The sequence below is a fragment of the Crocodylus siamensis genome, chromosome 3 (genome assembly GCF_052110815.1).
Source record: "Crocodylus siamensis isolate JL-2025a chromosome 3, ASM5211081v1, whole genome shotgun sequence".
NCBI lineage: Eukaryota > Metazoa > Chordata > Crocodylia > Crocodylidae > Crocodylus > Crocodylus siamensis.
In genome coordinates, this window is record NC_143397.1 from 53,528,252 (window position 1) to 53,544,552 (window position 16,301).

General features: G+C 44.5%; 1 protein-coding gene across 1 annotated transcript in view; it reads right to left on the reverse strand.

Annotated features, from left to right (window-relative positions):
• Window positions 1-16,301, reverse strand: part of LOC149868283 (solute carrier organic anion transporter family member 4C1-like) — a 57,988-nt gene that overhangs the window by 21,720 nt on the left and 19,967 nt on the right. The window contains exons 3-5 of the mRNA XM_090037204.1: window positions 11,177-11,371; window positions 2,618-2,714; window positions 222-343 (exon numbers count right to left, since the gene is read on the reverse strand). Of these exons, the coding sequence (XP_089893330.1) occupies window positions 222-343; window positions 2,618-2,714; window positions 11,177-11,371 (414 nt within the window). The remainder of the gene's footprint in view (window positions 1-221; window positions 344-2,617; window positions 2,715-11,176; window positions 11,372-16,301) is intronic.

A 16,301-nucleotide genomic window follows, 5' to 3' on the forward strand; every position in this document is an offset into this window, starting at 1 on the left:
TATGAAAGTGTGTAAAGCTCATTAAGTTATAATTAAAAGCACATGGTGGAAGCATTGTCTGTACTTAGCAGTTATGTCTATTTTATATGGTACAGTGCAAACACAAGCCAAAATCACTTGTCTAACACCATAAATCAATTAGGAAAAAACCATTTGCAGTCTACTACTCTACCCACAAGTCTAGTCTCCCACCTATCATCCTAGTAGCATTTAACATTTACCTGGCAAGTGCTTTGGAAAGCATGAAAACGGTATTATCAGTAGCCATGTTGCGAAACTGCACAAGAGAAATGCTATCCACCAAGCCCCAAGCCAACGTGGGTCATCTGGATCAATCTCTGCACTAGAAAAATTGAGAGGCAGGTTTTAATGCCCCAAATTGTTTAATACAATATTAAACCACTTTTGCTATATTAGTAAGTCACAAAACAGAAGAGGCTTCCCATTACACTAAGCTACACTTCCTTCTCACCCCTCAAGTTGTTTCAATCTATTAAAATTCTATTATTTAGAGTTTGTAGTCAGTTGAAGCATTGCATTAGTACATAGTATATTCTCCCTAATCAAGTCAATAGAGGGGCTTTTGGGCAGAATGCATGTGAACAGTGAAATTCAGACAAAAAGCAGACCCAAGTCATATTCAGAGTCACATTATTCTGCACATTTCAATCCTATTTAAAACAGTCATAGTGATGGCAAAAAATGCTAAATTGTACCCAAAATCAGAAGAATTTGGTTATAGACTTTGCCCACCAATTCTGGCTTTTCCATTCCTTCTGCACTTCTTAAAATGCTACTTGAACTCTACCAATTTATGAGCATAGATATTACTGTTACAGCAGATCAGTGTGTCTTATGAGATGGAAGTAAAGTGGGTCTGTAACAGTATATCTATTGCAAAGGCTTCTTCCCAAGGACTAAAGAATCTGAGAAGCAGGATATAGAGGCTAGAGCCAGATAAAAAGGCATTTCAAAACTCCCTTGCTTCTGCTCTGCCAGGGCAGATCTGCATTACATGGAGCCTTGCAGCCCAGATTCATCCCGTTGTTGGAGGTGGGCTTGAGTGGCATCAGCATTAACCACTGCAAGGATCAATGCACCCGTCTCTTGCCCCTTCACCATAAAGGCATGTCTTCGACCAGGCACCATGTCAGAACTGGGAGCAGACTGAGCCCCTCGCTCATCCTACCCTTCTGGGACACCCTTGCCTGGAGACTAAGGAATGTAACTGGATATACAATCTAGCAAAGTAGGGGTGAAAGGGACCTCATGAGCTCATTTAGCCCAGCCCCATGCTCAAAATAGGATCATCCCCACCTAAACTATCCAAGTTAAGTATCCATCTAACTCGCCTCTTAAAAAAAAAAAAAAAAACCACTCTCTCCATCCCTGGAAACTTTCAAGTAGTTCTAGTGCTTGACCACCCTCAAAAGCAGAACATTTCTCCTGATCTCTACCCTACCTAGCATTTCTATTGCAGCTTGAGAACACTGGTTCCTAGGCCTGTCCACTAGAGTCACAGACATCTACATCTTCTCCAGTTATCCTTCAGGTATTTAAAGACTGTCAAACCCCTCTTGTCCTCCAAATCTCCTCTTTTCCTGGCTAAAATAACCCTAGTTCTTTCACACTTTCTTCACAAGTCAGGCTTCCAAGGAGGCATGACATATCCTGCAACACATTTCTGGAATTAAACAAGTGGTATCCAACTTTCAGCAGCAAATCCAGGAGTGAGGCAAATGCAGTGCACCCATACTCCCCCCGCCCCCCCCCCACGCCTCATTTTTCTGCTGCCCTACACATGCACACAGAGAATTACAAGCTCACCACCTAATCAATGCAAGCTCCTGCCATAGCTCTGCATACACAGAGTTTTAAGTTCACAAGCCAATTGGAGTTAGGTCTGGTTAGACCCACCACTGCTGTATGACTCCAGAACCCAGAATACTGTTGTTACTTGTCCCTTCTTTCCCCTCCCCCCACCTTTCAATTCAGTGAAGCAATGGGGGAGGTGAGGGGAGAGAGCAAGAGCAAAGACAAGACAGCATTGGCGCTCACCTCCAGGCTTTGGAGCTGTGCCAAAGCCATTAAACTGAGGAACTCACTAAGCCCATGGAGCTCTGGCAGCAGCTTGCACCAATCAGCTGGAGAACTCAATGCATGTGTCCCAGACAAAAAAGGGGAGAGTGCAACCATATTGCTGCACCCCCTTGGACTCACCTTTGTCAGCTTCTCACATCATACCTAAAGCCCATAAACAGAAAGGGTTAAAAGTCCAGATGTGGTAGTCTCTTCAGATGTTCTAGATGGCTGTGGGCTTACTGACAAAAAGAGCAGTAATTGCCATTTCTAAACCTAGAACTAGATTTATACTTGGGAAATTTTTCTACAGCATATCACTTCTCTGTTCAAGTTCCCTCCTGAAAGCCATTATGGGAGACAGGCTTGATTCCTAACAGTTCATATGGTCTCAAAAAAAGCTCTCTGAAGACATTAACTATATAGGCCAGAACTATTTTCCCTTCCTTATGGGGAAAGTTTGCTTCCTAGCATCTTGCTGAGCAGCATCCAAGGATTTTGTACTATTATTAAAAATAATATTAATATATTAGCTTGCCTTTCCTGAAGATGCACGTCAATATAGATGTTCAACAGCTGCCCTCCTAATACATAGCCAATAGCAGGACCCAGTAGTGACATGGCATAGCCAATTCCTAAGTAGGAGAACAAAAACAAAAAACCATTTGAGTCAATCACCACCAGGATTGGAGTTAATTAAAAAGGAGGCAAGCCTATCTGAATAGATAATAAGGTTTAAAATAGAAAATACAATATTTTCCCCATGGCATTTGCCAACAAGTTCATATTTACTGCTTTCAGTATAATTAGGTGTGCAGGATACAGGGAACAACCACCTTCCCCTCTTTTTATTTTGTTTATTTATTCATTCTTTTAGTCAAAAGAACCACAGAAGTATCTCGTATTTGAGCGTAGTTTATAGTAACTACTTCATGCTTTGCTTTCACTTTAGTTTTGAGGAAGACTGAAGCCAGGGTACCACAGAGCTTAAACAGCATCTCTGTACAAATCACTAACCTTTTGAGTCAGGAAGTTATGAAATTGGGTAACTTCTCCATTCTTGCTGTTGAAAAAGTAAAGTATTTTTGCTTCAGGCCCTAGGCACATATTACCATGTTAATTGCACCATAATTGTAAGTGGAATATCCATGTGGCTTGGTTACATGGCTGTATAGAAATGACCATGTGATATGCCTTCATGCCAGTAAGGGCAAGCCTGCTTTAGCCTTGCAACTGATACGGACCCTTTCAGCATAGGGACTGGAGCTACTAGAAAAGCAAGTTGCAAGGTTATCCATAGAAGCCAAAAGGTCTCCCCCCTGCCCTGCTGGGAACCTTGAGACCCTAGCACCTGGCTTCCTTTCCCAGCACACCAGGACCTTTAGAACTGTGCATACAGCAGAGCTGGACATGCCAGGGTTTTAGCTCTCCGTGTGCAGAGCACTCTTGGGATTCAGGTTTCTCAGTCCCAAACTCCCGGCAAAAGGAGCCAGTGGGTTTGTAGCCAAGGACACAGCAATTGAAAAAACAAAATCAACAAACAAATGACTCCCTGACCAGCACCTGAAAGCCTGTATTGCAAACTGGAAGTCATGCAACTGGGATGATCCCCAATCCCCATAACCGCACTTCCCGCTATGCACATGTGGCATGGCAAGAAGTACAATTACAGAGATCCAATGCCTAATCCAACCTATTAAAATGAACCTCCAGCATCTGCAATTTAGTCTACACATGGCCTCAGATATCAGACTAGCTGCAAAGCCTCCTGTTTTCTGGAAACAAGACAGGCTCCTCATTCAATGAAGTTTAGATAGAGAGAAAGCTAATGACCTCAGAGTCAGGTGACAGCTGCCATTGGTTTCACAGAGGCTTGTCTTTCACAAGATGTTGGTATTGTGTTATATACAGTAGACTTAAGATAAAGTTTATGAATATCAGGTCACTTTGGCCTCTGGGCTTGTAAGGTGCAGAATTTACTCAATCTCGCCTTTGGTCATAATTAGGGACCGTATCAGAATTGTGATTTTGCAAAGTCTGGCATTGTCAGCAAAAGCAGGCAATGACCAAAAATGAGAGAGAGAAAAAAAAAAAAAAAAAGAGACACCTATTTAAAAAATGGTTTGGCCTGGCTGTGTAGCCTGCCAGGGGTGGGGGTGCCGCTCACATGATTAGAAGCCCAAGATGGCCAATGCCCCTGCCCCACAGTCTATCAGTGGTGAAAGAGCTGCCTGTCATATGGGCCCACCCCTCCAAAATCAGCAGCGAGGGGGTAGGGCTGCAAAGACAGGTAGCCCACCAGCAGCAAGGGGAAAGTCAAGAGGGTCCCTCTGCCTGTGTTTTCCCTATGAAATTGGCCTGCAACCACCTCAAGTTTGGTAGGTCCCTAGTCATAGTTCACAGTTGTCAGCAGATGCTTGAAGAAAGTCTAACTAGTTCCCATTCCAGAAAAGAGAGTGGGCCATTTTTCTATGCATTAATTGTCTGAATATTTATAGTAGGAAAAGCATAGTTCTTAAGTATGTTAGGATACATTATAACATACCTGCTGGAGAGAAATTACTACTTGAACCACCCTTCTTGTTCTGTTGTGTCACAATGCAAAAAATACTATCTACAATAGTAAACCTCTACGCAAACATACAAGTCAACTTTAAAAATATGCATACAGAGTACTGCAAGATATACAAATTTAGCCCAATCACAAGTTCAATACATTTTAAGTGGGGATAATTGCACCACCTCTGGAGGGAGTCGTTCTTAGCCTTGGGAGCTTGGACAGTCAAGAAATTTTTCTTTATGTCCAGCCTAAACCAGTCTTGCAGGAGTTTGGGATCACTGGATGTTGTCATCCCCTGGTGTGCTCTGGTGAACAGGTGTTCCCCCAGATTCTGATGCACACCCCTTATGTACTTAGACTGCCACCAAGTCACCCCTGAGCCTACACGCCAAACTGAAGAGTCCCATAGCTCACAGCCTCTTCATAAGGCCTATTCTCTTGCTGTCTGATCATGCATGTAGCTTTCCTCTGCACTCCCAAGCTTCTCTACATCCTGCCTGAATTGTGGAGCTCAGAATTGGATGCAGTACTCCAGCTGCGGCTTCAAAGGCCAGAGCACAGCAGGAAGATAACATCCTGGGTCTTGCTCTAGATGCAAGCCAGAGTTTTTGTTCACTTTGCCAGCTGCAGTATTGCATTCATGGCTCAAAATTAATCTTGGGATCAATCATGGCCCCCCAAGTCTTTCAGTCATGGTGCTAGGAAGTGCAGCATCACCAAATCTAAGCGTGATGCAGGTCCCCCCCAACCAAGGTGGACCACTTTGCATTTATCCATATTGAATGCCATCAGGTTTTCATCCACCCACCTTGCAAGCCTACTGAGGTCAGCCTAGATCACCAGTCTATCCTCAAGTGTGGACACTCTTCCCCAAAGTCTGGTGTTGTCAGCAATCTTAGCCAGTCTGCTTTTGATGCTAGTGTCCAGATCGTTTAAGACATTAAAGGAGTACAGGTCCAAGAACAGAGCTTTGGGGGAATACTACTAGTCACTCAATGCCATGTTGATTCAGTTCCATCAACTACCACTCTGGGGCCAACCTCAGAGCCAGTTACCCAGCCATTGGGCTGTGAAGTAGTTGAGGCTGCGGTTGCCCAATTCTTCCCCATGAGGACATCATGGGACACCAGGTTAAAAAAAAAAAAAAAGCCACTGAAGTCCCAAGTATATGACCACATCAACCTCTTCCCTGTTGTCCAGGTGGTATGTCACCTGGTCACAGAAGGAAGTGAGATTGGTCAAGCAAGACCTACCCACAACAAACCCATACTGGCTATGCATCAATGTTGCTTTCTGTTAGACTGTCAAGAATGGTTTCCTTGGGAAGATTTTGGAAAAAATATTAAAATGAGGGATTGAGGTCAAACTGATTGGCCTGTTATCCCAGGTCTTTTCTCTTCCTCCTCTTGCAGATGGGCACCACATTGGCCCTCTTCTAATCTTCAGGTACTTCACCAGAGCCCCACAATTCTCAAATATCCTTGCCAGTGGCTATACTAGGTCTGCCAATTCCTTTAGGTTTTTACCCAAGAGTGCTATCCAGACCAGCTGATTCGTGGGGGTCCAGCTTCTCAAGATATTCCCTCATTAGTATATACCTGCCACTAGTATAGACCTTATCTTCACCCAGGTCATCCCACATTGTGTTAGGTAGGGTGGTCCTTTTGGGCTGGTGAAAAACAGATGCAAAAGTAATCATTAAGCAGATGGCCTTTTTCCTGGGTGTCAGTAATCAGCTGCCCCAGCTGATTTAGCAGAGGTCCAGTGTTGACCTTGTTTTCTTTTTGACTCCCTACATATCTGAAGGACTTTATTGTCCTCGATTCATGTAGCTAGATGGAGTTCAGTTTCAGCCTTGGCTTTTCTAGTTCACTCTGCAGGTGCAGATCAGTGCACTATTCCTCTTTGGTGGCATCTCCCATCCTCCACTCATTATATGCCTTTCTTTTAGATGTAGGAGATCCATGAACTCCCTGCTGAGCCAAGGGGGTTGTTGAGCCCTTTTATCACCTTTACTACAGGTGGGGATAGACTGATCTTGTGCTTCTAGGATCGCTTCCTTAAGCAACCACTCATGAACTCCTCTCCCTGTGAAATCATAGCTTCAAGGCCTCAAAAGAAACACAAAAAACACAAGCCTGAGCTTATGAAAGTTAGCTTTCCTGAAGTCAAGGACTACTGCATCGCTTGCCAACTTTGCAATGGATAGTGATCAACTTGTGGTCACTGTCACCCACCTTCCCTTCAATTCTTAGGTTGCCAGTTAGATTATTCCCTTTGGCTAGTACCAGGTCCAGCAGCACCCTGCTGCTTGTCAGCCCATAAAACTTCTTGGGACAGGTAAAGCTCATCCATGCACGTAAGGAAGTTGTGCGACTGACTGGATTTGGCCGAGCGCTCATCCCAGGAAACGTCCAGGTACTTGAAGTCTCCCATGACCACCATGCACCAAGAGTGTGCAACCTTGGACAGTTCCCTGGCAAATTCTTGGTCAAGCACTTGTTCCTGGTTTGGAGGTCTGTAGTAGACTCCTACCATTGTATCCCCTTCACTATGTTCCCCTCATATGCCAACCCAAAGGGTCTCCAGTCATCCTCCTTGGGTGCCAAATCTCCACTTGTAGGGTTGTGTAGCTTTCCTTCACAGAGAGATACACCCCTGCTCTTCCCCCCCCCCAGCACACGTTCTTGTACAGGGTATAGCCATTTATACTGGTAGTCCAGTCATAGGAGGAGTCCCAGCAGGTCTCCATGATTGCCTTGAGATTGTAGTAGTTTAGTTTAACAGAAGGGACCAGTCCTTCCTGTTTACTCCCCAAACTCCTAGCATTAGTGTACAGGCAAGTAAGTGCACTTTGAGGCCCTAGGCTTCCACGTACCCATAGAAAATCTGTTCCTGGTCTGGGATAGAAGTGGGTTCCTTTCAGCATCCTAACCTGCTGGTTTTCTGGTTGCTACTTGGTGAGCTTACTCTGGTGGTTGTCCTCCCATCCCCCAGTGAGCTTAGTTTAAAGCAGTCAAGCAGGTCAGCCATTCTGGCTGAGAAGAGCTTCTTCCCCTGTGGAGCAAGGTGGAGGCAGTCCTCTTTCCAACATATCACTGCCTCTCTCCCCAAGGAGTGGACTGTGGTCATAGAAGCCAAAGCCTTCTGATTTCCTCCTGAGGGCAGAGGGAACGGTCACCCACAACAGCCAGTCTGTGTTTCCATCTTAGGGAAGATAGCTGGTTATGTTCCTTCCTCACTTGCAGTAGCTGGCAGCTCTGCAGGCTCTATTTGTGCTGCAAGAGGTTCATACCTGTTCCAGAGATCCAGGAGTGGGAGGTAGCAACCCTGGGACAGTGAGCCTTGGGGCTGGAGACAACCTGCATCCAGATGCCTGGCTGGACAGTATGGGAATGCCTCTTGAACCCCTGATCCTGGCAGGTGGCCAAGGGTCTTCCCTTTTTTTCCCCTGGGGTGAAGGGCCTGACAATAGAAACCTAATCTCCTGTTTGCCATCCCTGCTGGCACAAAGCCTCTGCACCATGGTCTGGAGCTTCATTATCTGGGATTCTAGAGACTTCAATACAAAGCAAGCCCCACAGGGAGAGGTTGCAATGCTCCCAATCCCATGTGCTTCGAGTTGTGCCAGACAGACAACCCCCACAGCCAGGAGCTCCATCTGAACAGAGGCCAGAACCACAGGTTTTGCCTAGGTAGATGCCTCAGAAGTACCAGAGGGAGGGATCTAGCAGCAGGGCAAAAACCTCGCCCCCCACCCTCCACACACACACACACACACACACACACAAGTAATTTGGCTACTACCATACCAACTGCTCCCTTGAGGCTTGCTGCCTAGGTCCTTGAGCCCCTCTTATGCAAACTCCCACACTAACTCACATGCCAGGCCTAGAAGCATGCCCATTTGTGCTTTCTGTTCACAAGGCTCTAGGTCATGTGGCTCTCTCGGGGGCTAGGTGAAGTAGGTGCCAGGGAGGGTGTGACCCTCCTCTGCCTCCCTGAAGCTGGGCTAAGTCCCTCCTACCACAGGCCCCTGCTTACCTCTGGCTAGGCCGGGGGGGGGGGGGGGGGGGGGGGGGGGAGGGGATTGAGGATGCTGGGACTCATGGTGCCACAATGGGCGTCTTGCTCAGCTCTCTGCTCTGAGCTGGTAGGCATTATTCCCTTGCCCTCTATCCCCACTCAGCCCCTTCTCTGGGGTGGGGAATTCTCTATAAGCCTTGGAGCCCATATCCAACAGGACTCAAGGCTTGCAAATCAAAACAATATTATCAGTGTAAAACAAAGGCCCCTTGCCCGTTTCTTCTTCTCTGAACTTTCTTCTCTGCCCCCAGTAATATTCTTTCCGCTTCCCCTATATCTTTTGGTCCTCCATGAGAAGGGGTTTTTGGTTTGTTTTTTTTTCCTTTGCAAGAGGGATCCTGATCACAGGGCTATGGTCCCCAACTGGCTCAGGCACTGGGCTTATGTAGCCCCAGCCTGGCAAGCCTGCAATCAGCCCCCACACCAGCTGGAAGCTGCCTCTCAGGCAGCTTCTCCCCTTTGGCCTGCCGCACTTTTTCCTAAGATAAAAAAAGTTGTCAAGAACATTGCAAGACTGTTTGAGCCACTACAAAGTTAAAAGGGGAGAAGTATACATTGGTTTAGTCATACTAGTGCAGATAAAAGACTAGGAAGTCTAACCAGTAGACTTTCTTATACCATTTAGAAGAGAGCAATTTAAAAGAACAATTCACAAGATGGATAGGTCAATGTGTCAATGTAGAAGGTTTGAGAAAAAAGGAGAAGGGCTAATAACTGCTTGTTTAAAACCATTATTTATCCCAACTGTAATAAAGGCCTGTTTCACCAATTTCTGTATAGGAATTTCACCTGAATATAAAAATGTTGAGTGCAATACTCTTTATAAGAAGTGAACAACCAAACATTAGACATTTAATAGGTACACTGAGAATCAATTGCTGAATTAGTTTCTAGACCTTGAGGCAGAGTAGATGCCAAGCATAGCTAGATGTAAAACCCCAGTCATATTCTAAGTGGATTAGTTGTCATTTGAAGGCAATATGGCATTTACTCAGTACAAAATTAGGTTCTCCCTAGCACAGAGAAGAGCCCCTCTCTCACATCTATCATTAAAACTACTACGAAAAAAGTAGCATGTGCTCAGTCACAGAAACCAGGTATGCAGTTGATTAAATACAGCCACTGAGGACAGTTATGAAACACAGCCCATCAGGCAAACATGCTGATGGTAACCTGCCACAAGGATAGGTTGGTGCTGCCTAAGACACGTGGTAGTGCCCACTGCAGTCCCCCTCAGCACCAACAGGTCCCCTCCCCACCAAAGTCATGGTAAGCCACAACATTGCACACATTGACTTTCTTATTCCTATAAGGAAACTACCTTCATTCCCCTCCCCCCCACCCACTTCCAGATTCTTATTTCTTCACCAGCTTTAAGTATCTGGCAAATCTCACCAGACAGGGCCTCAAACCAAGTCCCTTTGGGCAACTGGCTGGGGGAGAGGGGGTGACCAATTAGTGTGGGTCTACACTCCATGAGGAGAAGCCAGACCAAGTTGCCTGTGCCTCATCTGCATATACAGTTTTGGAGAAACCCAGGACTCAGAACAAGAACACTTCCTTCTAACTGGGAAGGGAGGAGGGTGAGCAGTGGTATCTGAAGTACAAGCCTGCAGAGTAATGCTGAATTGTGGAGTCACCATGGCTTGAAATGCTGTAGATTCTGCTGGGGCCCAGCCCAATGAATTGCATAGTAAGCCATGAGCCTTTTAGTTTTAGACTAGTATCATCTATGGTGCAAAACATGCAATGAAGTCAGTACATAAGTACTGCTTAAAAATATGTTTAGAGTACCTGGGTTAAAACCAGCAGCCATTCAAACTAAGAAAATTTTGTATAAGCCAAGTCTATGGGTACCAGCATGCTTATTTCAAAGTCAGTGTTATAAAAAACGTGTCCCACATTTCCAAGTGCTCAGGGAGGGCAGGGTCCAGCAGTAAGGAGCAAGAGGGTACCACCTGACTACTTCCAGATTAGTCTCCCTCCCACTGCTACAGTAGAGGAAGATTCCAGGCAAGCCTACAATAATTAAGATTCTGTGCCTGGAAAAATTATAAAAAAGTTTAAAATTTTTTCATACTTGGAAAATAATGATTGGAGAGTCATCTTGCATTCATGGTTATCTTTGTATTTTACAAAACACAGGGCTGAGTGCATTAGGAGCTAACCAAATGAAATATCTAAGCACTGTGGAGTCCACCCTTATTCTAGCTTAAATCAGCCTAGGATGTTAAGAGTCAGTCTGACTACATGGTCAGGTGCTAAATGTGTGCACCACATATTTACATACCTGCAAGAGCTGCTCTAATAAGTCCTCAAATCCAATTGATCGCTTTGACAGCAGATTATTGTCAATACAATTACAAAACAGACTTCCATGTATTAGTTGCCAACTTTAAAATTTAAAAAAATAAATAAATAAAAAATTAAAGTTACCCATATAGGATTTACCTATGTAAAGTGAAGATTTGTATTTTGGGACGCTGTCATCAATGAAGGCTGTTCCCAGAGTATACAAGGGAGTTCCTCCTACTCCCAGTAGCAGCTGTCCCAGGATGAAGACATAGAGGTAGTTGGAGAGTGAAGACTTTGTGCTAGCATTGCAAGTGAGGTTGGCAGCATTCGTTCCCAATATTTGGCATGTTTCTTGAAGAGAAAGAGATGCATACATTTATGAATATTAAATGAAGTACAGATAGTCCTCGACTTAGAGTTGAGTTACACCTATAAAAAAACTGACACCTGTTTCAACTTTACAAACACTTGATCTGATGTTCACTGGTGTGGCATTGCAAGTTCACTGCAAAATCGCCCACCTCCCTGGAGAACATCTGTCCAAAACTTCCTTGGACACTAAGAAAGCAGCCAAGGATTCCTGAGAAGACTCCAGCCAAGAATCCTTCAAAAAGTCTAGCAAAGTCACCTCAAAGGAGTCCTTCCAAAGCAATACGATTGCCATTTACAAAATAATTACATTATCAATTATAGACGAGTAACATAACTACATTAGAGTACAAAATTCTGGATTATTTTTGGTGAAAATAAAAAGGTAAAAAAAAAATCAGCCTTGAACCAATCTCCTATTTATAACATTGTTTCCTATTGGGGGGGGGGAAAAATCAGTTTCAAGTTACAACGTTTCAACTTAAAGATGCATTCTTTCAGGAACCAATTATGTTGCAAGTCCAGGGGCTGCCTGTACAATAAAAACTGATTCACTGGGTAGCTGTAAGGATACCATATGCAAGCAAAGTGTGGGGACACTTGTTAACAGTTACAAGATGGCTTCATTTTCAGCCTATTCTCAGTTAAGTTCATATAACATACATGTTACATTACTGCAGTCAGTGCTGACCTGGGGGGAGGAGAGGGGAGACCTGGACAAAAAAAAAAAAAAGTCAGCCTATAGGGGGCCCCCTTAAGAGAACTGGATAACATGGGCTGCATAGCAGGATAGATGCAGCAACCCTGGCCCAGGCACGGAGTGCTGTCACTGGTGCAACCTGCCCCAGGGCGCTGCCTACAGCACAGAGCAGCCAAAGTGGGGGGCAGGCTGGGCTGGGTCACGTCAGGGACACTTGTGGCAGGTTCTCCCTCCACCCCCAAGCTGACCCATGGTGCCCAACAGCCTTGCAGGGGCTCCAGTTTGCTGTACCAGCACCACTTTGCTTGGAAGTTGGTTCCACATCCTAGCCACCCTGACTGTTGGTTCCAGATCCTAGTGCTATTTCACTGAATCTGCTTTCTGCCAGCTTGTGACCATTATTCCTAGTCACTCCTGGTAGTGCACAGGGGAACAGGGACTCCCAATGCCTGCTGGTCCCCTCCAACTAATTTGTAACAGGTCACTAGATTCCCCCCCCCTCAGCCTTCTCTTGAGAAAGCTGAACAGGTTCAGGTCCCGTAGCCTGTCCTCGTAGGGCCTGCCCTGCTGCCCCCTGATCATGCAAGTGGCCCTCCTTTGGACCCTCTCCATGTTGTCCACATCCCTCCTGAAGTGTGGCACCCAGAACTGGATGCAGTATTCCAGCTGCAGCCAGACTACTGCTGCAGAGAGGGGGAGGATCACCTCCTTGGACCTGCTTAAGATGCATCTGTGGATGCATGACAAGGTGCAGTCAGCCTTCCTGACTTCATCCACACTGCCAGCCCATGTTCATCTTGGCATCAATGATGACTCCAAGATCCTTTTCTGCCTCTGCACTGATGAGAAGGGAGTTCCCTATTCTGTAGGTATGGTGCTGGTTCTTCCTCCCCAGGTGCAGCACCTTGCATTTGTCAGTGTTGAACGATGATGGCATCTCCTCAAGATGTAAGCTATATAAATACTCAGTCCTGTGACAAACTTCATTCCTTTTTAAAAAAAACAGACAGACAAGCTCATCACAAGTGCTTACTATACCACAGTAGAAAGGTTTGGAGGGAAGAAAGTGTAGAAGGTCCTATACTTGTTTTTACTAGGCAGATTTTACCATCTAAAAAACTATACCCCCAAACACATACCCTTCACTTAAAACCATTAAATTAACAATTCCAGGAGAATCAGTTAATCTTACTTGTCTCTCTCTACTGATAAGGGTGATATGGTAAGGGTGGCCAAAATTTGGAATAGGCTTCCAAGGGAGGTGGTGTTATCCCCTACTTTGGGGGTCTTTAAGAGAAGGCTGGATAGCTATCTGGCTGGGGTTGTCTAACCCCAGCACTCTTTCTAGTGTAGGCAGGGGGTCAGACTCAATGATCTGTTGAGGTCCCTTCCAACCCTGAAAAAAGAAATCATAGATCCATAGTTGCTAAAAAAAAAGATAGAATATAGTTCTGATGTTTGTGATGAATAGAAAGAAAAAAAAAAAAAAAAAACCACACACAACACACCACAGTTCTGATGTTGTAGCAACTGGCCAGAGTTATCAGACGCATTGGGCAATAACTTTGGGGCTGGTTTCCCTTTTTCATTCCACCATTAAAAAGTCGCCTGAATGTGAAACCAGAATATACTTTAAGATGTGATTAACTAGAGTTAAGACACAATTAACTAATGTCTGCCACAGGTCCAACCTTTTCTTCCAGGACCACACAAAATCCTTGCCTGGTGTCAAGGCTCTGGCCACTGCAATAAAGCCACCAAAAAGCTTTTAAGAAGTGTTATGCACATCTTTGGTCCTCTTTTCTTTTCTCAAAATGAGGAATTTGGGCAAGATATTCTTGGGTGATGGAAACATTTGAGGAGCAAATACAGAAGCTAACTCTCACATTGGAGGTCAGATCTCCACCCACTAGAGGAGTCCAGTAGGCTCATTTCTGAACCACTTCCTATTTTAAAGGGTTTGTTTCCATCAAGCAGCTATGTTGACAAGCACTGTTTCCTGTTATTTGAAAAGTTAAGAGTTTGTTTTTAGATTCTATAAACTGACCAAGTCATACCACCATCAAAAAGACAACATGCTGTGAACACCAAAACAGGAATGAGACAGATCCCATGAACATCAAGTTAACAAAATCATAGCCTTCCTCATTCCATAAAGGAAATACTACCCACCCACCACACAAAGAAGGAACCAAGTCTCTAACTGTGCAGCTATGAATTCCAGAACATGGGGGATGACATGCTCTCTATAGGCAAATGCAATACTACCTCAAGTCAAAGAAGTAGCAACCGATTCAGCAAAAATGGGTTGCTGGAGTTACTCAAAACAGACAGCCCCCCACCCCCAAAAGTTGACTGGAAATCAAATGCACTGATAGTAAACTGGGCGAGGGAGGTTGCAGAAAATTACTACCAATGTCATCAAGCAGGAATTCAAGGAGATACCCATGTTTTTAAAATTTTGAGCATGCATACAGTAACAAGTGAGATGCTTCCATCAAGATTACTCATAGCCCTGCCTGCCTTGAACCTCTGCATCCACCCAAAATGTAGGAAAACAAGATGGATACTCTATTCCTCCCCCAAAACAATTAAACCTCAATAGTAAATGGAAAAAAAAATTTAAAAAAAGATTAAGGAAAAAGGAAGAGAAACAAGCTGGTCAAGCATCGGCAACATTATCTAAAGGAATCCAGTTGAAGGAAGAAACTGCTTATTTTTGTCTAAGAGTTTGTATATTCCACATACAGAAACTCACTACCACTCAGAGGGGAGGGGAGGGGAGGGAGACCAATCAGATAAATCAAAATCAGTCTTAAGTCACCCACCCAAGATGCCTTTAAAGTTACAGCATTAAAGCATCTTAACAGTTGTCACATTCACCCTTCCACTATGGGACAATGCAAGTCAATATGCCCAGGGAGCTCCTAATTGGCTATGGACTGCAACTGAAACATACTCCATGGGCAGTTCAAGTTGAAGTTATGGTCCCAGGGAAAAAAGTAAATGGGGAGGGGGAAAAAGGAGACAAAAAGCCATAAAAGAACAAAGATACCCACACACTCTAGGGAACACTCAGAATAGCCTCAAAACGAATCTAGCCCCTACCTAAGGTGTACCTAGCCCATACAAAAAGAGGTGCTTTACCCTTTGATTAAAAAAGGAAAAAATGCACACTTACACCTCATTAAACAAACTACACTGCATTTTACCACACAAAATCCAGCCAATTTAGATTTAGATGACATTAAATTGTAAAAATAAGTTCTAATGTGTATTTTATGCAAAATGTCCTCCTTAACAGAGGAGTCTGGAATCAGTAGCCATTGAATTCACTAGTTTCATATTCTGAAGAAGTTATCCCAACTCTAATTCTATAGACATATGAGCAGATGTGACCCTTCCCTGCTTTTCATGTAGAATACTGCTATGCTCTAGTTGGTGTGTTAAATCATCCAGTTACCAATTACCTGGAATAAGAGGGTCATACAAGACTGGAAAGGTCTTAAAAATCATGAAGTCAAGCTTCTCATTCTGACAGTCAACCTTGAATTACAACATTAAAAAGGTGTTCATTCTGCCAGTTCTGTGGGGAAGTATCCATTATTATTGCCTCTCAGCAACAGCAGAACAGAAGGACACTTAGACAAGCTTGCCAAGTCTGATTAAATGAATAACTTCAGCTTAATCAGTAGGATTTAGTTAGAGACTGCAGCAGACAGATGAACATTTAGAGCATCTCAACTAGGGACAGACCTTACACAAACCAGTTTAAGTGATCAGAAACTGGGTTTAAGCCTGTAATGCAAGCCAGTTTGAAAAAAAAAAAAAAAAAAAAAAAAAATCGCTGAAGCCAGTTTGAGATAAACCAGGTTGACTGTATTATCAGACTCGGCTAATTTGGGTCAAACCAGTTTGTGCAATGTCTGTCTGTCCCCAGACCCCTTCCTGGTTTAAGATAAACCAGAATCTCAACATCCCAGATGCTTTGCAGCCTTGGGCAGAGCTCTGCCCTAGCCCAGGAAGGCTGGCCCCGGCCCTCTGCTCCCTGGCTGGAGCTCTGGCAGAAGCTGCAGGTTCAGTAGTATCTGCCTGGCTTCTTGCTCACCCCCTCCCCACTACCCTCTGCCTTACAGAGGCCCCTCAGCATTAGCTAGCATACCACATGCTGGCTATGGTCTGTGCTGTGGGAAACAGGACAAAGCAGGCAGG